Source organism: Carcharhinus amblyrhynchos, chromosome 15 (assembly GCF_965287045.1).
Source record: "Carcharhinus amblyrhynchos chromosome 15, sCarAmb.v2.hapA, whole genome shotgun sequence".
NCBI lineage: Eukaryota > Metazoa > Chordata > Chondrichthyes > Carcharhiniformes > Carcharhinidae > Carcharhinus > Carcharhinus amblyrhynchos.
In genome coordinates this window covers 6,616,203-6,642,692 of record NC_137338.1, presented here as the reverse complement: position 1 = coordinate 6,642,692, position 26,490 = coordinate 6,616,203, and the positions used below count along the sequence as shown (strand labels likewise).

Below are 26,490 nucleotides of genomic sequence, written 5' to 3'. Positions count from 1 at the left end.
CAGGGATCAAGCCAGGATGAGGCAGCAGTGCCAACTACTGTGCTATCATGCCACCGAGTTCAATTCCCAACTTGGGTTATTGCCTGTGCGGCGTCTGCATGTTCTCCCCGTATCTGCGTGGGTTTCCTCCGGGTGCTCCGGTTTCCTCCCACACTCCAACAAAAGGAATGCTGGTTAGGTGCATTGGGCCGTGCTAAATTCTCCCTCAGTGTACCCAAACAGGTGTAGGAGTGTGGCAACTCAGGGATTTTCACAGTAACTTCAGCGCAGTGTTAATGTAAGCCTACTTGTGACATTAAAAAATAAACTTTAAACTTTGGGAAATTGCCAATGGCTGTTGTTATGAATAAATGTTTTATAATGAAACATTTCTGAAAGTAGTTTCAGAGATTACTGTTGAAGATGGTGATGAACAATAAATGTGTTTGTACTTTGGCTGCTGCTTTAATGGGAGATCACCTTTGCTGAACTAACAAATAGGGGAAGATAATTTCTTGTGTCCACCTTTCTATTATCACCCATGATAGTCTTTAGCTACTTGGTCCTTGTTTTGATGGTGTTCCTCACTCTGTTGCCTGTTGAATGTTTTGTTTGTGTGACTGTCAACATGTCTTGAAAAATGATTAATTTATATTCATTCTTTTTTTTTTCCTTTTCCACCCCTTCCTGGATTTTCCCTCCTTCATGGTTGCCATTCATCTCACCATCCACCCTTCCCTTTCCTACCCCAATCCCCGTCACCCATCCCCCTTGTCCTATCTCTCGGTGAATCAACATTTCAACATCACCACAGGCGGAAGTGGACTCCAGCCATCACCACAACCATTCAACGTTCATTTTGCATTTGTCTGTGCCATTGGCCTTAGCTGGATGTTACCTTAGATCTGGGGCAGTGTGTCATGCTGGTGCCCATTGTCTTTCGTTGAATTGTCTGTGTGGCTCAAGCCTTATAGACAGCCTGGGTTTCTCACTGCTCCTCCTTCACTGCCAACATTTGACCTGAGACAATGAATTGGAATAACCAAAGCTTAAAGCTTCTTTAATGAATTGCATAGAACATGCAGCACCGTAACAGGTCACCTGACAAAACAAATCCACAAGTTGTCCCAATCTCCAGCAAATTGCTCCAACTGCCTGAAGCTAAATTGCCACTGGAATTTCAAAAATTATTGCAATCCACTTTTAAATCACTCTGCCTTTCAAAGAGGCAGTGCGTTTTCACCAGATCCACTTTTTGTTAACAAGAAGCCTCCCATCAGCACCCACTTTTTGAAACGGAAGTTTCCCATTGAATCCCGTTGGAGGAGAGATTCGGAGTTATTGGCCTGGCACCTTGCGGGAGGGCTTGCTGAGTAAGGCCATAAGAAGGAAGGGCTAGTGGACCCTGGTGCGGTGAATGCTGGGACAGTGTGTAAATTTTAGGAGGAGTTAGACAGATTTTTAATTGGCAATGGGTTGAAGGGTTACGGGGAGAAGGTAGTAAAATGGGGATGAGGAGTATATCAGCCATGATCGAATGGCCAAGTGGAATCGATGGGCTGAATGGCCTAATTCTGCTCCTACAGCTTATGAACTTATGGAATTATGACCCACCCAAAAGAGGGATCACTGTGCTGGACAGTGTGAAGAGCAGGCGACTAAACTGGAGACTATGAGGAAGGTGTATTAACAGACTCAAAGTAAGGAAAGGGGTTATTTAGCTGGCAGTGTAAGTGAGGGGGACTGATATTGGCAATATCTGAAATGGATTATTAAGTTGGGATGACATGTGGGAAGGATGCAAAAAGAGGCAATATAAGGAAGGGAGTAATGAGCTGGATAAAATAGAATCATAGGATGGTTACAACTAAGAAAGAGGCTGTTTGGCCCATCAAGTTTATGCCAGCTCTCTACAAGAGCAACTCACCTAGTCCCATTCCTCCCACCTTTTCCCCATAGCCCTGCAAACCATTTTTCACAGAATCCTACAATGCAGGAGAAGGCCATGTGGCCCATCGCGTCTGCACTGAACACAACAACATCCAGGCCCTATCCCCATAACTCCGTGCATTTACCCTAGCTAGTCTCCCTGACACCAAGGGGCAATTTTACATGGCCAATCCATCTAACCCGCACATTTTTGGAATGTGGGAGGAAATCAGAGCTCCCAGAGGAAACCCCCGGGGAAAACACACAAAATTTCCACGCAGACAGTGATCCCAGCTGGGAAATTGAACCTGGGTCCCTGGCACTGTGAGGCAACCTTGCTAACCACTGTGCCACCGTTTTCTTAGATAATTGTCCAAATCCCTGTTGAAAGCCTTGTTTGAATCTGACTCCAACATACTTTCAGGTCGTGAATTCCAGATTCTAACCACTTTCTGTGTAAAGAAGATTTTTTTCATCTCACCTTTTCTTCTTTCATTGGTCATCTTAAATCAATATCTGCTGGCTCTCAACCTTTCTGCCAATGGGAACAGTTTCTCCCTATCTATTGTGTCTCGTCCACTCATAATTTTTGACCCCGCTATCAAACCTTCTCTTTTCAAACCCAGAATCTTCAATTTACTCACCAAAATAAAGTTTATCATCCCTGGAAACATGTTCATCAATCAGGAGGGGTACTTAGATACGCACTATAAGGCATGGGGTCTTTTGGGAAGAAGTGGCACAGCGGTTAGCACTGCTATCTCACACTGCCAGGGACCCGGGTTCAATTCTCGGCTTGGGTGAGTGTCTGTGTGGAGTTTGGAGGGTACTCATTTTCCCTGTTTTGTATGTGGGTTTCCTCCTGGTGCACCGGTTTCCTCCCACCATCCAAAGATGCATAGGTTTGGTGGTTTAGCCATGGTAAATGTATGGGACTATGAGGATAGTGTTGGGAGGAAGAGCTTGGGAGAGATACTCTATCAGAGAGTCGGGTGCAGACTGGATAGGTCAAATGTCCTTCTCCTGCACTGTCAGGATTCTTCGATTCCTTAAGTGGGGGGCGGAGTTACTCAGTTAAGCAATGTGAGGAAGGAGTTACTACGGCAGAGAGTGTGAAAGAGGAGGTTAACTGGAAGGATTGAGCATAAACCGTAAAGGTTGATAGTGCTCCCGGGCATCTTACTGAGCTGAATAATGTGACCAAGGGCTACTGATTCTGGCAGTGCGAGGGAGTTGCATTAACTCAGCAGGGATTCAGTGTGATGGAACGATTGTTGTTGTTGTGAAGGTTTCTGCATTAATTAATCTGCATCTTGCTATTCTGGTCCGTCGCTCCGCTCAGATAACCATTGGAATACATTCTGATGAAGAAAACCTGAGGGGTTACTCATCTTTTCCAGATCCCAGCCGCGCAGTCTTATCAGAGCTGGCCATGTATTAGCCCCGTGACCCAACTGCAGGCACCTTGCTGACAAATAATTTCAATTGCTAATCAGCTCGCATTAAAAGTAAATGCTTCTTGGCGTCTTCTCTTAGACACCACAGCTTTGGACCTGTCACCTGATGTACCTGAAGGCACTGCTTTGGGCTTGGGATTGACTGGATGAGATAAGACCAAGGTCCTTTTAATTCATTGTCCCCCATCCTGCTGGATAATGGAGTTGTGAGCTAACTGTAATAAACCTTTATCTGTTAGTCTAATGCAAATCCATACATGAGATTAGAAAAAACGTCCCCCCACCAGGAGCAGAGAGTTTCGGTAGCCATTTGTCTAAATAAGTCACCTATTCCTCCCAAAAAAAGCGACTGTATTTTCTCGTTCATTAATTAAAATATCCACCTCTTTCTGAGGATGGGACCCTCCAATGTGTTCAACAGCTCAACTCCTCTAACATAACCATACTATCCCCTTTCATTAGCCAGGTTTTAATGTCTCAAAAAGATAAATGAAAGGCATGTGAGGTTGTTCAGATTCCTGCGTGACAGCCTCATGTGTTTTAAAGTGGATTTGGTATTTTATCCCTGACAATGGAATTTGTATCAAATCTCTCACTGTGGTCAGAATTTTACCGGCACGCCTGCCCCAGGATCGGAGTGGCTGAGGATGGAATATTCCATTGGCCTTGGGCAGGATTTTATGAGCCTCGCTCGAGCGGAGTCGTAAAATTCCGGACCATGTATCAAAAACGCATTTCCACCATTCACGCAGGATGTTACTGATGTTACACCTGATATTACCCTCCTTCTGATGTTAAGAGGCTACAGTTTCTCTTTAAGTGGGGTACCTATCAGGGAGGGTAAGCGAGATCAACTCGAGAGCCATATGCATGTCAGTTCATAGAATCATACTATCCCTACAGTTCAGGAGGCCATTCAGCCCATCAAAATCTCCACCGACTCTCTGACAGTTTTTCTATTTTGGTATTAGTGTGAGGATAAGGTGTTTTACTCTAGATGTGACCCTATTGACCCACTAGGAAGCTTTTATCAAAACAAACTTTATTTAACAATACAGTTTAAATATAACAAATGAATTCACTTAATTTTCACCAATTGAAATACTTAAGCATAACAAGGTGCAATTCTTAACTGCTAATCTATCCCTATGAATCATAGTATCCATACAGTACAGAAGGAGGCCATTCAGCCCATTGAGTCTGTACTGACCACATCAACCCAGGCCCTATTCCTGTAACCCCACACATTTACCCTGCTAATCCTCCTGAGACTAGGATCAATTTAGCATGGCCAGTCCTCCTAACCTGCATGCCTTTGAAAGAAACCAGAGCAAACACACTCACAGATGGGGCGAATGTGCAAACTCTGCACAGACAGTGACCTGAGGCTGGAATCGAAACCAGGCCTCTGGCACTGTGAGGCAGCAGTGCTAGCCACTGTGCCACCATGCCACCCCAATTCTAATTCAAGCAATATTCCTTTTATTAATTTAAATTCCTCTTCAAAGTCAGCAACACATAGGCCAACAGGCTGGAACTTGGGCTGCCTCTCCTTGAGCCTCCGGAACACTTCTGGAAAGACCCATTTCTCCCAGGAGGTTCCAAACAGTAGTCTCTAGACAAAAACAGGGAGGTCTCCTGCTTCTTCCAGAACCTGACAGTAACGGCCTTGCTTTTCTCTGTAAGCTTAGCTCCTCACGTATCAACACCTGACTCTGTCAGTCAACCAAGTCAAAACTCTACTCTGAAACCCCAAAGGAAAAACTAAATAAAAATGCATCAACTCAGATTAAAACAAACAAATCCCGAGATAAAATCAACCATTAGCCTGCATTCTCAGCATATGAGCTGCCTAGTTTGCTGACAAATAGACACCGTGTAAACCAGAGCTGAATTTTAAACATACCCCTCACAAAAGCAACATGATAGCAATACATTTCTTAAAGGCACAGTGTCATCACAAGCCTTAAGGTCATCACACTGCATTTTGTGTGTTTTTTTTACTTATTTTATTCCCTAAGTCATGTAAACAGGGGACAATAAGCCAGCTTAAATTCCTCCTGGATTTTTACTTGAATTTTAAAGAGGTCAGACACAATTTAGCTTTCCTTATTCCCCAAACCTGCCAATTGACCAACATACCATTAGTGTTAGACATGGTTGAATGTACACAATCACGTTAACCATTGTCCAAGGCTTACCAATCCCCTGGGATTTGCAGGGAGCTCAGTTGATCATTCTGGCTCATCTCTCTACCGGGAGGTGTTCCCATTTCCAGAAGTCGCAGCCTGTGCTTTGTTGCCTGATGTCCTCACTCAGTGGAGATCACCATAGATCATAGAAATCATAGGAACCCTATAGCCTGGAAAGAGGCCATTTGGCCCATCAGGTCTGCACCAATAACAATCCCAAGTCAGCCATATCCTGGTAACCCCACATATTTACCCTGCTAATTCCTCTAAACTACACATCCCAGAGCATTATGGGGTAATTTAGCATGGCCAATGCACCTAATCCACATATCTTTGGACTATGGGAGAAAACTGGAATACCCGGAGGAAACCCATATAGATGCAAGAAGAACGTGCAAACTCCCATACAGCTGGTTGATCATTAATGCCAAGAATGGCATGGATGTTTCCTCACATCCCAAATGCTTTTCCAATAGCTAGATTTGCCACCTTTATCCAAATCCAGAATTGGATGAAGACTCCATTGCAGAGTATCCAATCATAGAATGATACAACACTGAAGAAGGCCATTCAGCCCATCATCCAAATGCCAGCTATTTGAAAGAGTTACCTAATTAGTCTTACTATCCCCAGAGTGTTACAAAATGTTCCCTTTGAGTTTTATGATGGAATCTAGATGATGAAAATCAATGGAAAGTCTCAGCAGTTAATTCTTCCACGTGATGGACTTGTCAAACTTTTCAGGTACAAGGCCACACAAAGTTTATCCTCAGTAGTTCAAACTGTATATATTGCAAAAAAATATTTTGTGTGAGCATCACTGGCAAGGCCAGCATTTGTTGCTCATCCTTATTGATCTTTGAAATAAGCCATTTTAGAAGGCCACAAACAAATCACATTGTAGAATCATAGAATCCTTATAATACAGGAGGAGGCCATTTGGCCCATCATGTCTGCATCGACTCTTCAACAGAGCATCTTTGACAGACCCTATCCCCGTAACTCCATGTATTTACCTCACTAATCCCCCGAACCTACACATCCTGGGACATGAAAGGTTAATTTAACATGACCTATCCATCTAACCTACGCAACTTTGGAGAATGTTCCACACAGACAGTCACCCAAGACTAGAATTGAACCCGGGTCCCTGGCACTGTGAGGCAGCAGTGCTAAACACTGTGCCACCATGTCGCCCTCCAGGCTGTTGGCCTAGAGTCACATGTAGGCCAGACCAGGTAATGATGTTAGATTTCTTATCCTAAAGAGCATTGTTGAATGCGATGGGTTTTTATGACAATTGGAGATTGTAGTCATGATTATAAAGACTAACTTTCAATTCCAATTTTATTAATTGAATTTAAATTCCACCAGCTGCCACAGTGGGATTTGAACCAGCCTCACCAGAACATTGGCCTGGGCCTCTTAGATTACTGATCCAGTGACATTGCCATCCTCTTCCCCAAGTGTTTCACACCAACCTTAATTCCTTTGTATCTTTTACTATTTGCCTTCAAAATTTAAAGTTTTAACATTTATTTATTATTGTCACAAGTAGGCTTACATTAACACTGCAATGAAGTTACTGTGAAAATCCCCTAGTCGCCACACTCCGGTGCCTGTTCGGGCACATTGAGGGAGAATTTAGCATGGCCAATGTACCTAACCAGCATGCCTTCTTAAAGACTATGATTGATCACAGAGTGGTGACTGTCTCAACATCAGGAGTTATACTCAGCGACCTCCTTCAATGGATTTGAGACTTGGAATTTGGGATGCTATCCTACATTATCCCACATTATACAGCTGCAAGCTAAGTTTATGAAAAGTATATTTATTTATTAGTCACAAGTTAAGCTTACATTAACACTGCAATGAAGTTATTGTGAAATTCCCTTAGTTGCCACATTCTGGCATCTGTTTGGGTCAATACATCTAGCCGGCACATCTTTCAGACTGTGGGAGGAAACTGGAGCACCCGGAGGAAACCCACGCAGACACGGGGAGAATGTGCAAACTCCACATAGACAGTGACCCAAGCTGGGAATCGAATCTGGGTCCCTGGCGCTGTGAGGCAGCAGTGTTAATCACTGAGCCACTGTTGTTCTGATACCAGTTCAAGCACTTCAAGTTGTTTTGGTACCACATGGGGTCGCTTCGGACTAGGCCGTCAGATCAGGAAAGTTTCTGGTTCAATTCACAGTCTGCTCAGATGTTGCTGATCTTACTCAGTTGTCGAAGGAGTAGATTTGGGGTGGAAGGGGGAAGGATTTATTGTTGGCAGAATGCAAGAGGGGTTATGAGGATTTTGTATTGTCATAGGGAAGTGGTGCAGAGGGTGGGGGGAAGGCTGTTGGGGAGATGCTTATACCCTAGGAATAGACCCAGAAGATACGCAGGAGGACCCCTCAACAATTCCCAGCTAAGAATTGTGTGCGAATTACCTGGGAAGTTTAAACTTCCACTGGGTGAGGACCCTGCACCAGGAACAATCCAAACCTCCCAATTAAATCAGATTTCAGACTGTACTAGCTCTCTTAGCAGAATAGTTATGCCATGAACAAGTTAAAGGGGTTAAAACTATTGGATAACTATGGCATTAACACGCCTTCCCTGAAGTCTTACTGGACCCCGGAAAACCACTGATAATTCTGACCACACCCAACCCCCCCACCCCCCTGCCTCTCCCCAGTACCCAAATCCTAACCCAGAACCACACTTCCCCAACTATATGCTTTACACTCCACTCTCATGACTGTTCTCTGAGTAATACCCCAGCCTCTTGATCTCATGACTACTCCCACACCCCACCGACCCTTGCAAACCCTCCAACACCCCACACCACCCCCATCCCACCCCCATCAACTACCCTCCTGAGCTTTCAACTAACCATCCTCCCCCCTGCACCCCACCAATTCCTCTCCTGAGTGCCCCATAGTGCCATAATAGGGGATATGTCTTTATTTCCCCTGCTGTTGCCCTGCATTGGATGGAGGCGGAAACGGCCGTGCTACACATTTCACACCAGACCCAGGGTCGGTAAACCGAGTGGGAAATGTGCAGCTCCTGACCCGGGAACGTGAAATGGAGTGGAGTGACAATCCAGTGGTGAGCATTCAAGTTACACATGTGCGAGACAATGATAATATCCAGCAGGAGAGAATCTAACCATCTCCCCTTGACCTTCAATGGCATTACCATTGTTGAATCTCTACGCTACCAACATCTGGAGGTTACCATTGACCAGGAACAGAACTGGACTAGCCACATAAATACCGTAACTACAAGAGCAGATCAGAAGCTGGAAATTCTGCGGCGAGTAATTCACCCTCTGTCTCCCCAAACCTTATTCAAGATCAGGACAGTGATGGAATAGTCTCCAGTTGCCTGGATGGGTGCAGCTCCAACAACACACAAGAAGTTTGACACCAGCCAGGACAAAGTGATGCCTTTATTTATCCTACATGTTAAATATTCACTTCTTTCACCACTAACACACAGTGGCAACAGTGCGTAACCATATACAAGATAGACTGGCAACTCGCCAAGGCTTCTTCGACTGCACCTTCCAAACCCTCTACCAACCAGCAGTCTATCCTTTCATCATCACTGGGATAAATTTAATATGGGCAATAAACACTGGCGTATTTATTTAAGCACCTCCCCTTTAAGGGAAGTAGCTTGCTTTAAGTAGTGCAGGCTAGTTTTAATCAAACTTGTATGAACTTTAGTTCCCTGCTGAGGAGTAGAACCACTGTTTAGTGTTGTATTCTATACCACTCTGATTGATATTAGCGAGCAGTAGGAATTTTGCATGCTGTGTTCAAAAAGGCCTTATCCGATCTATCCCCCATTGCAACATATCAATGTGTGGTTTGATGGACTGAGATTGGCTGTGACCTCCTGAAGTTTTGGATGACACTGTACAAATGGGAAGTTCTTTCTTTCATGAGGGATTCTTGAAGGCAGAATATGTAGGCCTCCGAAACAGGGTTAAATCGTTTGGCACCCACTGCCATGTATTTTCAAGTTTCACAACACCAGGTTAAAGTCCAACAGGTTTATTTGGAATCACGAGCTTGCCTTCATCAGATGAGTCACTCACCTGGTAAAGGAGCAGTGCTCCGAAAGCTCGTGATTCCAAATAAACCTGTTGGACTTTAACCTGGTATTGTGAGACTTCTCACTGTGCCCATCCCAATCCAATGCTGGCATCTCCACCACATATTTTCAAGTCATTCCCTTCTAGTCTACAGCTCCATAGTACCTATTATCCTTGGGTACCTTTGGGTGAGATGTTGTTATCAACAAACTGCTCACTGTCAAACCCGATCCTCTTGGCAGGGTGTCCTCAGATGCTTCGTAACCAATATAGTCAAAGGTTACTGTTGTAACGTAGGATGTAGAACAGTCAATTTGTACCGAACAGGTTCCGGATGACCCTTCATTCTTTTTAGGTCCAACATGGTGACACAGTGGTTAGCACTGCTCCTTCACAGCACCAGGGACCTGAGTTCATTTCCGGCCTTGGCTGACGGTTTGGAGTCTGCATGTTCTCCCCATGCCTGCGTGGGTTTCCACCAGGTGCTCCGGATTCCTCCCACAGCCTGAAAGACATGCTGGTTAGCTGGATTGGCCATGCTAGAATTGTTCTTTAATGTCCCAAGATGTGTGCATTCAGTGGATTAATGAGATAAATGTGTGGGTTGTGGGGATAATAAAGGGGGTGAGCTTGGGTGAGAAGCTCTGTTGAAGAGTTGGTACAGACTTGATGGGCAGAATGGCCTCCTTCCATACTGTAGGGATTGTCTAACTATGTGAACATGATCTCACAAACAGGAATATGATGAAGAGCATTTTATTGGTGGGATAAACTTCAGTCAGAATTCCCATGCCCTTCTTCTAAGTAGTGCTGAGTGATCTTTGAAGTCCATTTGACAGGGCAGACAGGATCTTGGTTTCACTGTTCTTCTGAACGCAATCAGTATTACACTGGAGTATCAGCTTTGACTTTGTATTCAAGTCACTGGAATAGAAATTGAATCTCTGATTCAGAATCAAGAGTCAGTTTATTAAGTCACATTAGGGTAGCAGTTGCTTGTGTTATAGGAGTATTGTTTGCAGTTGTTTCATACTGAAGTTAGTTTGACCTGTATCCCATGAAAGGCTGCAAGAATACAGGTAACAAAAGATTACAGATGTGAAGGCTGTTTATGCAGGGGTAAGCGGTGTGGAGGGCAATAATCCCCTAGTGAATTTTCCTTGCGAATACTTTGGCCAATCAAAGTCAACTTTCCAGTCCTTTTCTCATGCAATATAATTTGTTGTTCCCTTTGAAATTTGCTATTCTTGTATTTGTCCTGATGAGTACAAGGCAAAAAGCTTTAACAGAATGCCTCTTTTTCTAGCAATTTTAAGTTCAGAATAACCAAGTGACTTTACAAGTTCACTGTGTTGACATGTCAGGTGATACTGTGTGCCACGACTGTTCTAATCCAGGTCAGCACCCCAAGGTATTTTATGAAATCAGTGTAGACCATAAATTTTGCATTTTAAATGTGGCATTCATAAGCATAAGATGTTTCACTTCAAATATGATTTAAGTGACCCACTAGGGAACTTACATCAAACAAAGTTTACTTAAGAATCCAGTTAAATATAAAAAGAAAAATCAGCGATAACTTTTGGCAATTACAAAAAACGCAACTATAATAGTGTATAAACCTTAACAGTTAAGTATTCTGTTCCAAGCTAAAGAACCTCCACAAACATAAACCCTTTTCTTGGCTTCGCACAGAAAACAATTATGTTTGTGTAATGCTGGACTTTGCAGCTTTTCAACACCTGCTGTGATTCAGTCCTTTGGATATGGAATTGAAATGCTGAGTCTCAGTGTCCTGGAACTTTCAGCATACCTCAAGACACAGAGACACTACTTATCTCTAGTTTCTAGTTAGCCGGCCACCAACAACAGAATTTCCAATACCAGAGAGAGAGACAAAAAGCATTGCTTTCTGCCTACAGTCCAACACATTCCTGCCAAAATGAAAGTAAAACCTTTGGACTTGGCCTGTGAGGGAAAAACTTGTCTAAAGGCACCTGACCTGCCAACCAGCCTCCAATCAACAATTCCCAAAAGGGTCATAAAACCCCAGGACACTGCATTAGGCCCAGATGAAAGACGAATAAGATACCCATTATATTGTTCCAACAACAATTGAGGACATCGGTTCTCAGACAGCTCTATGAGCATATATAGCATATTGATTGTGCTATTTGGCATAACAAAATAGGCCAGGCCTGTTTGAGCAAACTGCAGAAAACACAATTAAAATACACTTCTTAAAGGCACAGTAGCGTCACACTACAGTCAAGATCATTTTAAGCTGCTGTCAAGCTGTAATAACGCAATAAAATAAGCAACAGGGTAACAGTGGCATTAACTCCATTTCCACACTCAAAATGGGATTTGCAGTGTGGTTCCAGGGATATGATGGTGGTAGAAATGAAGCATTCTCAGTTTACCGCTCTGCAGAAGCAGACCCCTCTCTGAATAAAAGACATATCCCATCACCTAGAACCTCAGTCGGAATTTTCCCTTTTTAATGCAGAGTGTGGCATTGGGGGGGGTAGGAAAAGTGGCATTGAAGCCGTTGGCCCCAACAATGGCTTTCTCCATCATATTTCCCGAAATAAGTTCAAAGATTTTTTGAAGTGGTGGGTCCCACGATGTCACACTGGCAGGGCAGTCTCTGATTGAGCCTACTCCACCAGCAACATAACTTTTTGAAGGTCAGGTTGGTCTTTTTAAAGGCTGCCCTGTATATACAGGAGTTAGATTGGAACCCTTCCCTACCCCTGAAAAACCCCTCAGTGCAACATTCATCCACCCCCCACCACCCAAACCCGACACGTAACACTATCCCTTGGCACTTCTCTGGGCACTGCCAGGGGGCAACATCAAGACATGACCCTCTTCTCCCCGAGCGATGCACTCTCCTGAGCTCCTCCGATGGGTTTGCCCACCAGCTGCCGTCTGTGGGAGACCAGTGTGAGTCACTGATCCAGCGTCAATGGATAATCTAATGCAGCAGGGGATGATCAGGCTGATAGACTTAATAATTAGACACAAATTTATTATAATGAGGTTCCTGAGGTTGAACATTGGAATTTCTATAACAACACTGTGGATTCGGGGCAGTGGGGGGGTGGGGGGGGCTGGTGGGGGAGTGGGGGTGGTGTTTCAATCGTGGTGACACTTCACTCTGACGTAAAACGTGACTGGGACCTCTCACAGGACTTTCCACTCCTGCCATCAAACCTGCTTAAGAAGAATGAGAGCTTAAAATCTGGGTCCTACTCCAGTTACAGTCAGCTAGTCCCGCTCAGCTGAGCAATGGGGTAGTGGGCAATGGATGGCTATTGTTGGCCGCACAGTGGCACAGTGGTGAGCGCTGCTGCCTCACAGCACCAGCAACCTGGGTTGGATTCCCGGTTCGGGTCACTGTCTGTATGGAATTAGTACATTTTCCCCATGTCTGTGTGGTTTTCCTTCAGGTGCTCCGGTTTCCTCCCACAGCCTGAAAGATGTATAGGTTAGGTGCATTGGCCGTGCGAGATTGTCCCTCAGCGTACCCTAACGGGGCGTTAGAGCGTGACAACTGGGGAATGTTGACAGTAACTTTCTTGCAGTGTTAATGTAAGCCTACTTGTGGCTCATAAATAAACTTTAACTTTTCTAGAATGAATGATATCTGTTAGCAAATTCACATGATCCCCAGGAGAACATGCTGGTATTGGCTTAAAAGCAAACTTGACCATATCTTGACCATATTTTGACTATTGTCTTGAAAGTTCCAATCATTCCCAAGCATCCACAGCCTTTTGGGTGAGAGAATTCCAGATATCTTGTCAGAGAAAGATGATAATATTCAAAGTTTTATTTTATTTCATGCGAGCAAGCAAAGCCAACATTTATTACCCATCCCTAATTATCCTTGAAAATGTGATCGTAGCATCATGGCTATATTATAGGATTACTAATTTAGACTAAGAATCTCAGAGATATAGGGTGAGATTCTCCAGCCTCCCAGTTGTGTGTTTCTAGCCAGTGAATTAGTGAATTTAAACACAGTGCTTTGAATTTTAAAAAGATCAGAGTCAGTCATGGTCATCGTGCGAATTCCAAAATGTCATAAAAGGCCATCTGCTTTGCTAGTGTGCTTTAGGGAAGGAAATCTGCCATCCTTACCCAGCCTGGCCTACACGTGACTCCAGACCCAGGGAAATGGGAGCTGCAATATTACCACGGGAATCGGAGCAGACAAGGGACGGACCATGGGAAGGTCCGTTGACCTCGGGTGGGATTTTACGGTTTCGGGATGAGTGTGACCGTAAAATCCCATCTGGGATTGACTCCTAACCGATCTCTGAAATGGCCCAGCAAACCTCCCAGTTGTATCAAACTGCTACCAAGCTATGTGTGCTGAGATCCGAAACATAATTGAGAGTGCAATTGGAAGACTACAGTCATGTTGTCACCATCTGTGTTTTCTTAGTTTGTTAATTCATGCACAAAAGCTTTCTCCATTTATCTTGCACACAAGGATTACCACTTCAATATGTTAATTGTTTTGAATAAAAGAAATGATTTGCTATTTGTCATTTTTCTTTCTTTTGAAGATAGTTATTCACATGAACTTCCAGAGTTACTAATAATTCTCTTGAATGGACAGGAAATGTGTCCACTAATCAATATGATGCCACTCGCCCTTCTTTTCCAGTCACACATGTTAGGGGCCAGATCAAAAACTCCAAGATATGTTATGGAGTTAACCTGGGCCCCAACTTTTTTTTGATTTTGGCATTAGGATGAGCATAAGATGTTTCGCTCCATGTGTGATTCAGTTGAGCCACTAGGAAGCTTTTATTAAAGTGGCACGGTAGCACAGTGTTTAGCACTGCTGCTTCACAGCTCCAGGGACCTGTGATTGATTCCTGGCTTGGCTCACTGTCTGTATGGAGTTTGCACATTCTTCTCGTGTCTGTGTGGGTTTCCTCTGGGTGCTCCGGTTTCCTTCTACAGTTCAAAGATGTGCAAGTTAGGTGGATTTACCATGCTGAAATTGCCCCTTAGTGTCCTGAGATGCATAGGTTAGAGGGATTAGAGGGTAAAATATGTAGGGATATGGGGGTGGGGTCTGGGTGGGATTATGGCAGACTCAATGGGCCAAATGGCCTCTTTCTCTTCTGTGAGGTTTCTATGATTTTAAAACAATTTTTATTTTTAACAACACAGGTAAAATATAACAAAAAAGAATTAGCATAAGTTTTACCAATTGGAAATACTTAAACATGGCAAGGTATAATTCTTAACAACTAGCTGTTGCTATAGTTCCAATGTAAGCAATATCCTCATAGTCATAAATCCTTTTTTGAACTAGTATTAAAACAGAAATGTCTCATGTATCCACATGCTAGATTTTGAAACTTTTAACATCTCTGGACAGAGGTCCAGGCAGACACTTGTCCTCTGACTTTCATACAGCAGGATTTCGGAGAAAGAGATTTATTTTCTGGTAGATTCCAGTCTCAAAATCCAATGAGGAAAAGAGTGGCTCTGCTGTCTAACAACTCCAAGCAGCACGTAGGCTTGATTTCTGTATCTAAACCTAACTCCACCCAATCATATGATTTTCTCTAAGTCAACCTAATCAAGCCCTACTCTGTAAAACCCTAGGGGAATACTAAATTAACAGAAGAGCACCAGTTCAGATTTTAAAAGAATCACTCTAGCAATTAAGAGCAATTATATTGCTGCAGTAACAACAGAGAACTGGTACGGACCCAGCAGCACCAGTTAGAACAGACTGTTAAAAAAAATCCTGCCCAGAAACATGACTCAGATGCATTTCCTAAAGGCGCTGTATCATCACACACTAAAACAGAAGAAAACGGGGAAGGAAGCAAACAAGGACCAATGATTGTTCAATACAACTGCAATGTCTTGTTTATCACAATGTATAGACTGCCCAACACAGTGGAACCCTGCAAACTCCTGGAATAGGTGCAGAGACGGCACGGTGGCACAATGGTTAGCACTGCTGCTTCTCAGCGCCAGGGATCTGGGTTTGATTCCTGTCTTGGGTCACTGTCTGTGTAGAGTTTGCATGTTCTCCCTGTGTCTGTGTAGGTTTCCTCCGGGTACTTCAGTTTCCTCCCACAGCCCAAAAGTTGTGCTGGTTAGGTGCATTGGCCATGCTAAATTCTCATTCAGTGTAGCTGAACAGGCGCCAGAGTGTGGCCACTAGGAGATTTTCACTGCAATTTCATTGCAGTATAAATGTAAGTTTACTTGCAACACTGATAAATAAAGTTAAACTTTAAAAAAAGGTTAATTGAAAGCTAATTTGAGAAAGAATGTTTGAAAATACCCTGATCGACCTACAGAACAATTGCAGGAGACAACTCGGACCCTGTATAAAGCTGTACAATGCATTGTGAATGAGGTGATCACCACCCCAGTGAGAAACAGGTCCAGCTCTCACTTGAAGGGACTCACCCAATCAGCCTTCACTACATGGGTGTTTCCTGACTGAGAACCAGCGTAGATCCCCGAACACAAGGCTGAATGGGGAGCAGGACTTCTTTTAAAGTTTTTTTTTGTAAGAGTTCCAACAGGGCTGAAAAGCCTCAGGTGACTCAGGTCGAGAACTTTAAGGTTTTAGGCGTCCAGATCACCAACAATCTGTCATAATCCTGCCATGCCGACACTACAGTTAAGAAAACCCACTGACACCTCTACTTTCTCAGAAGACAAAGGAAATTTGCCTCCCTTCACTCCAGTGGGCATGGGTGGCTAGGCCCCTGCAAGTGGGGAGCTGTAGTAAATGCCACTGGAGTGAACTACTCCTGGAGGGCGGGGAGGGGTAGCAGGCCCAAAGATTTTAGTCCTGGGTCCACTAATAGGATTTAATTTATATTAAAATTAGCTATTGCATATATATCGCCTTTAGTGTCTCTCGGGTCGCTGCATTTAAAAAGCAGAGCAGCAGGATGGGAGAATCCGCCCCCCCCCGCCCCTCTGAGTTTGGGTTCCACCAAGGTCATTCAGCCCCTGACCTCATTACAGCCTCGATTCAAACATGCACAAAAGGAATAAACCCAAGGGGGTGAGGTGAGAGTGACTCCCCCCGGACATCAAGGCCACGTTTGCCCGAGTATGGCATCAAGGTGACCGAGCAAAACTGGAGTCAATGGGAATCAGGGGTGATGATCTCCGCTGGTTGGATTCATACTGAGCATGGAGGAAGATGCTTGGAGGTCAATGCTCTCATTCCCTGGACGTCACTGCAGGAGGTCCTCAGGGTGGTGTCCTAGGCCCAATCATCTTCAGCTGCTTCATCAATGACCTTTCTTTCAAAATAAGGCCAGAAGTGGAGATGGTCACTGATGATTGTACAATTTTCAGCTCCCTTTGCATCTCCAACAAGGGAGAATCTAATTATCTGCCTTGACATTCAATGGTATTCTCATCACTGCACTTATCAACATCCTGGGGGGGGTGGGGGAGGGGGCGGGGTGGAGGAGTGGTTACCATGAACAAAAACTGAACCAGGGAAGCCTCATAAATAATGAGGCAACAAGTGTTGCTGGGAATTTTCAGATGTTTAACTCACCTCCTATTCCCCAGAGTGTGCCCACCATCTACAAGGAGTGTAATGGCACACTCTCCACTTGTCTGGGTGAGTGCAGCTCCAACAGCATGGAAGAAGTTTAACACCATCCAGGAGAATGCATTCTGCTTGATTGACATCCCACTCATTACCTTAAACGTTAACTTCCTCTGCCACTCACGCACAGTGGCATGAGTGTGTGTTCCATCTGCAAGATGCCCTGCTGCAACTCACCAAGCTCACCAAGGCTTACCAGCCTCTACCACTTAGAAGGACAAGGGGTAGAAGATAGATGGGAACACCACTACCTGAAAGTTTCCCTTTCAGTCACTCACCGTTCCGAATTGGAAATATATAGGCTGTTCCTTCACCTGTTGCTGAGTCAAAATCCTGGAACTCCCTCCCTAACAGCACTGTGGGTGTACCTACATCTCGTGGACTGCAGTGCTTCAAGAAGGAGATTCACCGCCATGCTCTGAAGGACAATTAGAGATGGACAAGAACTGCTGGCTAAGCAAATAATGCCAAAAAGTCATTTATAGAATCCTAAAGAGCTGAAGGAGCCCATTTGACCCATTGAGTCTGTACCAATCACAATCCCCCTATCCCATAACCCCATGCATTTACCCTAGCTAGTCCCCTGACATTAAGGGGCACTATAGCATGACCAATCCACCTTACCCGCACAGCTTTGGGCTGTGGGATGAAACTGAAGCACCCAGAGGAAACCCACACACGCAGTAGGAGAACTTACAAACTGCACACAGACAGTGACCCAACCGAGGAATCGAACCCAGGTCCCTGGCATTGTGAGACAGCAGTGTTAACCACTGTGCCACCATGCCACCATTGAACGAATGAAAAAGATTCCCCCCCCATTTCCCCTGGTATCACCCTGTGCGATGCCCAGAATGGGATAACCTGGGCAGATTTTAGGGCAGTGCTCAAGCAAGACTGGAAATTCCTGCCTAAGATCAAAAACATTTTGCACCATTTGCCAACCTCCCTGTTCCGATTGCTATGATTCCCATGGTGGGCAGGATGGGAAGATTCCACTCAATGCTCCAGTTGGAATAAAGTGCACGTGGAGAGTATGTTTCCGCGAGTAGGAAAAACTAGAACCAGAGGGCACAACCTCAGGCTAAAGGGATGATCCTTTAAAACAGAGATGAGGAGGAATTTCTTCAGTCAGAGGGTGGTGAATCTGCAGAACTCTTTGCCACAGAAGGCTGTGGGGGGCCAGGTCATTGAGTGTCTTTAAGACAGAGATAGGTTCTTGATTAATAAGGGGGGTCAGGGGTTATGGGGAAAGGGCAGGAGAATGGGGATGAGAAAAAAAATCTGCCATGGTTGAATGGCGGAGCACTAGATGGGCCGAGTGGCCTAATTCTGATCCTATGTCTTATGGTCTTACGGAATCTAAGGAGCATACAATCTTTATTTACCCTGCTGAATAGACAGGCCCGTTAGACTAATTCTGAATCTAAAGTGTCCATTAGGTTTGTTTAATTAGTTAAGATGCAAAGAGAGGAGAATCATTTTATTTCTGTATTTTGCTATTCAACATCTTGCAACACATTAAGGGTCCCCATTGAGATGATGTCAATAGTAATTAATGTTTTATGAGTCAGAGTGCCGAAGTACTTTATTTCTGACAAAATCAATGTCAATTTATTTATTAGACACATGTATTGCTATTTTGCTGCAGCTAAATTGAGTTTTCTTTTGCATTGATGGGAATATAATTAGTACGGATTTTAGATGTATGTAATACACAGAGGATTCCAGATTTTAAATTGAACAAGCAGGATTCAAATGAATAAGGACCCAAATTTGTTCATTTTTTTTTTCTCTCTCCTTCTCTCTCAGTCTCTATCAACCATGTAAATGAGATCACACTGAAAAGTAATTGGGTTTTGACTCAAAATGTTTATGAATAACATTTCCCTCAGCTGCAAACACGTTTAATTTTATTTTCCACTTGTTCAAGCAGTGGTCCACATCCTCCGGGGCCTGCCTTGAATCTAATCCAGTGAAGATAAGGGATGTGAGTGCCAGGGAATGGGGACCATTCTGTATCAGGCACAACCAGGGCGGCATTTTCCAGCCACACTCGCCCCCAAGGCTGGAAATTTGTCCCCGAGATCAAGGGACCTTTGGCATGGTCCATATTCCAACCGCGACGAGTCCTGTGGCGGGTGAGACAGGAAAATTCTGCCTCCAGTGTCAGCATCAATTCTCTCCTCATAAAATCATAGAATCCAGCAGTGCAGAAAGAGGCCATTTGGCCCATTGAGTCTGCACCAGCCACATTCCCACCCAGGCCCTATCCCCATAACCTCATGCATTTACCCTAGCTAGTCCCCCTAAAACTGAGGGGCAATTTAGCATGGCCAATTCACCTAACCCGCACATCTTTGGAGTGTGGGCGGAAACCGGGGCACCCGGAGGAAACCCACGCAGACACGGGGAGAATGTGCAAACTCCACACAGACAGTGACCCATGGGCCTGGAATGGTCACTGGGTATAAGGATAAGCCTTGGTACAGTGCTGAACTATCAGCAGTGAAACAGTGGGGAGCACTTCCAGTTCAGAGATTCACGGGTCTGAGTCCTGCAATGTTCTAACTAAATGAGAGTTTGTGGGTTTTAAACAAAAAGAAAAAGACATGGTTTGCAAGCGTAGATTCAAACACACAACAGGTTTATTGCTAGAGATGTTCTCTGCGCAGAACAGAAAATGAAACTAAAAGCAAGAGCGTATGAAATGTTCCAGTAATATCACCATCAAATCATGTGGTCAGCTGTTAAAGCAATCATGCAACCATTTAAATATTTAACTATAGAATGTAAAATTGATGCTGATGCTCTCTGTACAGTCCTGAGGGAGTGCTATGCTGTCAGAGATGTTTGGGTGAGACTTGCTGGCAGCGGGATTCTCTCGTCCTGCCACTGTCAATGGGAATTCCCATTCACGTCACCCCATGCTGACGGGAAACAATGAGATGGGGGTGCGCTGCCGGTGGGACCAGAGGACACCATTGTAGTGAACAGCCAGAGAATTCTGACCTATAACAATAATGTTAATAAAATTCAAATGCACCTTCTCCCTTTCCCATTTTCTGACCTTATCTGACCCAAACTCTTAAGACACCAGGTCTCTCCCACCTCAGCCCTCCATGCCTTGACCTGACCCTCCCGTGGACCCCTCCTCTACTCCTATGGACCCCCCCTGACCTGATTCCAGCTGCCTTAGCCTCACCGCTGCCCCACCCAGTGCTGGTCCTGAGCCTCCATGCAAGCTGCCATCCTCCTGCTCCCCCCTTTCTTGCCACAGAGTTCGTCCACTGACCTTAGACACAACGACACAAAGTCAGCTGGTGCATGTAAAGGCAAAGGGCTTGAAGGGGAGATTATGGGTTAGCATGAGTTAGCACTCAGTTGGATAGAGATAAAGGACCAGGAGAATGTGTGGGGCTCAGGAGTTGGTGCTTAGGTATAGAAACTGTAAGGGCCATGGGATGAGGGCTGGAGCATGAGTTGGCATGAAGTGTGCAGATGATAAGAGAGGCCATTGGAGAGTGGGTGGGGGGGGGCATGGCTTGGTGTGAATTGGCATGGGTGGGGGAGAGAGTAATAGAAGAAGGTGATCTGAGGAGTGTGGGTTAGATGGCTTAGTATTGAATAAAACAACTCAGAGAACTGAGAATGTCTCGACAGTCTGCCTTGCCACTTGGTGCTCTTTAGGTGGGATTTTACAGCCTCGCTCGGAAATCTCCGCCCAAAGTTAATAAGCATTTCCTTTGTCCACCTATTGCCCGCTCCGATTCTGTGGCAGGAGGGGTGGTAGGATTCTGGCATTTGTGTCCAAGTTCAAACTGTTTCAGCCCTGACCCCAACCATGCACCTGCCTGCTCCGAGGAGCATAATTTGGAACACTTTTTCCCCAATGTGTTTATGATGAGCCGGAAAATTTCTCAACTCTATGGATCCTCCCTGGGAATGAAAATCTAAACCCATGCATCAATTGGAAAAAAAAACAAACATAACATAGGCTTAACACAGTCGCAATTCTCCGCTGGTTCACCCCGGTGGGATTCTCCAGTCCCGCCCGAAGTGTATCCCTGCTACGGGTTTCCCGCCTGCATGGGGTGATGTCAATGGGAATTCCCACTGATGGCAGCAGGACCAGAGAATCCCGCTGCTGGCAAACAGCCCACCACCTCCCGCTGGCAGGAACCACGCTGCTGGGAGGCCAGAGAATCTCAGCCCACATCTTTTGATCTTGTTCAGTATAATTTTGTCAGGAAAGTCACCTTTACAAAATAGAGTAACTCCATGCAAGCAAATAATACAGAGCCTTCCAGAACACAGCTATAATGTTGTGAAGTACCTGATAGCTTCCCTAACGTGGTGTCGCGGGAGAGTATCTTTAATAAAAGACACCCTTCAAACCTTTGGCATGTGTCTTTGGGGTGAATCTGATCTGGTTCACAATTGGACCTGCAACATTGCACACCCTCTCACCAAAAAAAACTGTTTACAGAGCTACTGATTGTTGCATAGAATTAAAGGTTTTTTTTGGTTATTGATTCTCGTGATTAATGAGAAAAAGCTTCCGACAGCCAAGTCAGGATAATTTCTCATCTCAGCTGCATTAGAAATAATAATGGTCACAGCCGCGGAACTTTGTCCTCAAACCAAAAGCCATTATCTGTGCTTTTTGAACAGATTTATTTAGAACATCAAAATAATCATTTGAAACAGTGAGGTGCAATGTGAAATCAATATGAATATTTATCCCCTCAATAAAATTACAGTTCTTATCTTCTTGATGTCTTTGTCTATTTTTGTGTTAATGTAGCCCAACCAGAAAAGGTTGGGACTGAAACAGGATTAAAGGGCCGAATGTGGCTTTGGTCATTGACCCCTATGTTCGGTTAAATCTTGAATTCCGTGTCTTTCATCTCTTGTCTTTCCTAAATAGCGAAGTGACAGCAACTGAGGGGCACTCTTGAATCTAGAGAGCTTTGGAAGATTAGGGCTAAGGCACACACAATGTCCTCATCTGCATTTTCTAAACCCCTGGGATGGAAACCTCCTGGCCCTAAGGGTTTATCACTCTTCAGTAATAAAACTTGCTCCAATGCTGTTATCTTGTTTTGGTTATTATTGTGAAGAACCTGTGCTTGATTCATAGAAACCCTACAGTGCAGAAGGAGGCCATTTGATATATTAAGCCTGCACCACCCTGGCCCTATCCCCATAACCCCACATATTTACCCTGCTAATCCTCTGACACTAAGAGGCAATTTAGTACGGTCAATCAACCTAACCCACACATCTTTTGGACTGTGGGGTGAAATCGCAGCACCCAAAGAAAACACACACAGACACAGAGAATGCCAAAACTCCACGCAGACAGTGACCCGAGGCCAGAATTGAACCTGAGTCCCTGGTGCTGTGAGGCAGCAGCGCTAACCGCTGTGCCACCATGCCCCCCGATTCAGCAATCATTTTCTGGGATGTTGGGCATGCTGACCTCTTCCTGTACTGCAAATACTGACACAAAATAATAATGCAGAATCTCCTCCATTTTTTAAATTTTATTGGCAGCATCACTGCTAGGAATTGTCAAGGTTGACCACATTGCATCAGACCATTTTTTTCAAATGTCAACATAAAAATATTTTCTATTGATTCTGATATTCTTTGCAAGTTTCTTTCCATGCTCCTGTTTTGTAGTTCTTGCTGTTTTTTTTTTCATCACCCTTTGGCAATCCCTACAATTTTTCCCATTTGTGAAAGCCTGTGCTATTTTTGCATTTTTCTATACGTATTTTTTCTTTTCGTGTTATGTTGTCCCATTCCTGTTGTTGTTAATTTTAGCAACTAAAATTCTTGGACTCCAGCTACTTAAACTGGTCCTGTACACAATAAATTCCTTTGTGACCACCACCCTCTGATTTGCTGCCACTTTATCCATTAATGGATTTTCCCCAGTATCTGGAATCGTCAATTCTGGCTTCAGGTCACTGTCTGTACGGAGTTCGCACATTCTCCCCGTGTCTGCGTGGGTTTCCTCCGGATGGTCCGGTTTCCTCCCACAGCCTGAAATACATGCTGGTTAGGTGCATTGGCCATGCTAAATTCTCCCTCAGTGTACCCAAACAGGCACAGGAATGTGGCAACAAGAGGATGTTCACAATAACTTAATTGCAGTGTTAATGCAAGCCTACTTCTTAGAATCATAGAACTCTACAGTGCAGGAAGAGGCCCTTCGGCCCATCGAGTCTGCAACAACCACAATCCCATCCAGGCCCTACCCCCATACCCCTACATATTTTACCTGCTAATCTGTCTAACTTAAGCATCTCAGGACACTCAGGGGCAATTTTAGCATGGCCAATCAACCCAACCCGCACATCATTGGACTGTGGGAGGAAACCGGGGGAAACCCACGCAGACACGGGGAGAATGCACAAACTCCACACAGACTGAGACCCAAGCCGGGAATCGAACCAAGGTCCCTGGAGCTGTGAAGCAGCAGTGCTGACAACTGTGCTAGCATGCCGCCCCACTTATGACTAATAAATAAATAATAGTTAAATAACCTTCTCCCTAGGCCTGCATGGATTTTGTCCAGGTTCTCTGGTTTCCTCCCACTCTCCAAAGAAGTGTAGTTAGTTGGATTGGCCATGCTAAATTGCCCCTAAGTGCCCCAAGATGTGTAGTTCGGATGAATTAGGCAAGGGAATAGGGCAGGGGAGAGGACCTGGGAAAGATATTCTGGCAGGAGAGCTGGGGAAGACTCGAAGGGCTGAATGGCCTTCTTCAACACTGTGGAGATTCTATGAGACCACCACCATGTTCACTTCCCCTTACTCCCACCAATCTCTTCTCTCTCCCAAGCTCACTGGGAGGTTTCAATCTGCCAAAGGTGCTGTCACTGCCTTTTCATCTTATGATACCGAGTGTGGCGTCTCTTGTCATGAATGAACATCCTTAACTAATAGTTAATGAGTCCTTTCATAACTCACTTCTGACAACTCCACTTGCAAGTTATCATAGCCTCCTCAATCATTAAATTAAATAGTCATTGTTCAGGATCAACATTTTGCATTCTTTATGTGATACAAATGAGCTCCACCAGGAAATTTGATTGTCAAATATTTGCAGGCAAGTGCTAAACAAACAGGCAAATTTACTGAGACTATCACTGTAAATGACTTCATCCACCTCACAGAGTGAAATGAGGCAGATCTGTAAGGAGTCAAATGGAATATGCTGGAAAGGTGAGGGAATATCAACAGGCTTCAGTCTGTATAGAATCAAGGAATCCCTACCTTACCATTCGGCCCATCGAGCCAGTACAACAATCCCACTAGGCCTTATCCCTGTTATCACCCGACAAATCCACCCTGACACTAAGTGACAATTTAATATGGCCAATCAGCCTAACCTGTGCATCTTCGGACTCTGGCAGGAATCCGGAGCACCCGGAGGAACCCACGTAGGCACGAGGAGAATGTGCAGACTACGCACAGACAGTGACCCAAGGCTGAAATTGAGCCCAGGTCCCTGGCGCTGTGAGGCAGCAATGCTAACCACTGTGCTACCATGCTGAGTGGTTGCACATTCAACTGCTGAAAGCATTTGAGCTCCTTTTCAATAGATCAAATCTCTAGAATGTCACCGATAGCGAATGGTGAGCACTTGCAAGGGTCTCATCAACAGGTGACAAGTGTTTGTTGGGGAGGTCGTGGTGCAGTGGTATTGTCGCTGGATAAGTAATCCAGGGACCTGGGTTAATGCTTTGGGGACTCAGGGTTCGAATCCCTCCATAGCAGCTGATGAAATTTGAATTCAATTTTTAAAATCTTGAATTAAAAATCTACTGATGATATGAAACCATTGTTGGAAAAACCCATCGGGTTCACTAATGTCCTTTGGGAAGGAAGTCCTTATCTGGTCTAGTCTACATGCGATTCCAAATCCACAGCAATGTGGTTGACTCTTAACTACTCTCTGAAATGGCCTGGCAAACCACTCAACTCAAAGGCAATTAGCGATGGGCAATAAATGCCAGCAACACCAATCATATTGATGAATCCCATCAGTTAATTTTAAAAAGAGAGTGAATTGAATATCACAGACTAGTATGCAATGGCAAGGTGCCCAGTGGGCAGTTCCACGGTGTCAGGCTGGCACTGCCAGGCTGGCACTACCCAAGGGACAAGCCCCCCTTGCCCTTCCTGGGGACCTCAATGGCTTCCAATTCAACCAGCAAGGCCATCATGACTGTTCCCCATTAGTGGGGGCCGGGTGTTTCCCTCACCAGAGAGAACATCTCCCAGCCAGGCCATAAAGACAAGTGAGCTGGGATGATTCCATCCTGGTCTCAACAACTAAATCCTGGGCTCATTTAATCAATGTCAAATAAGATTTCAATATATTTAAATAAATTATTCAGCCTCTTGCCAAAAATGGGCGGGGTGCTGATCGGCCAGATATCCAACGCTGGTAATATTGCGAGAGGTGAGAACTCGGCACCAACCTGATTTCTCGGTTCTCACGTGATTTTATCATGGGCAGGGTGAGTGGGTCAACCCACGACCCCAGTCTTCATTTGATCTCTCAATTTCTGTGCTCCTTAATATGTCCCTTGAAATCTATTTCCTTAACCAAGTTTTGGTCCTAATGTCTCCTTCTGCGACTTGGATCACCAGTTGTGAATTTTGTTTGATAACCTGTGAAGTCTCTTAGATTATTTTGCTCCATTAGAATTGTAGAAGGTGCATAGAACCCCTACAGTGCAGAAGGAGGCCATTCAGCCCATCTAATCCCCGCCAGCCACAATCCCACCTACCCCCTCAACCCCAGGTACTTACCCTGCTAATCTCCCCGACGCCATTAACGGAGCCGTAAACAGACTGTTGCTGTTATTGCTGTAAGTAACTGAGCACGGATGCCCTGACAAAGGGTCATCTGGACTCGAAACGTTGGCTCTATACTCTCTCCAGAGATGCTGTCAGGCTTGTTGAGATTTTCCAGCATTTTCCTGTTGTTGTTGGTGTTGCAGGTGGTGGAGAGAACGTGGGCAATCAGCAGGTCAACCGAACCTCGTGATGCATTTAGCTAGTGAGCCTCTCTCAGGGCTCAGGCTCTTTGCTTCTGGATGGTGACTATATTAGAAGAGTTAGGGTTCCATGCGGGCCCTTTGATTAGCCTTCCATCACCTCCCTGGCCACCACCAGT

The 26,490-nt window shown here is 44.8% G+C and overlaps 1 protein-coding gene across 3 annotated transcripts in view; it reads left to right on the top strand.

Moving 5' to 3' along the window:
- ncam2a (neural cell adhesion molecule 2a) overlaps positions 1-26,490 on the top strand; it is a 1,336,232-nt gene that overhangs the window by 1,283,189 nt on the left and 26,553 nt on the right. Inside the window, exon 16 of one of the 3 annotated variants that reach the window (XM_080203387.1) lies at positions 794-898. The exons of the other annotated variants lie outside the window; for them this stretch is intronic. Coding sequence (XP_080059513.1) covers positions 794-882 — 89 coding nt within the window. The 3' untranslated portion in view covers positions 883-898. Of the gene's footprint in view, positions 1-793; positions 899-26,490 lie in introns of those variants that run through there. 3 annotated transcript variants of the gene reach the window in all.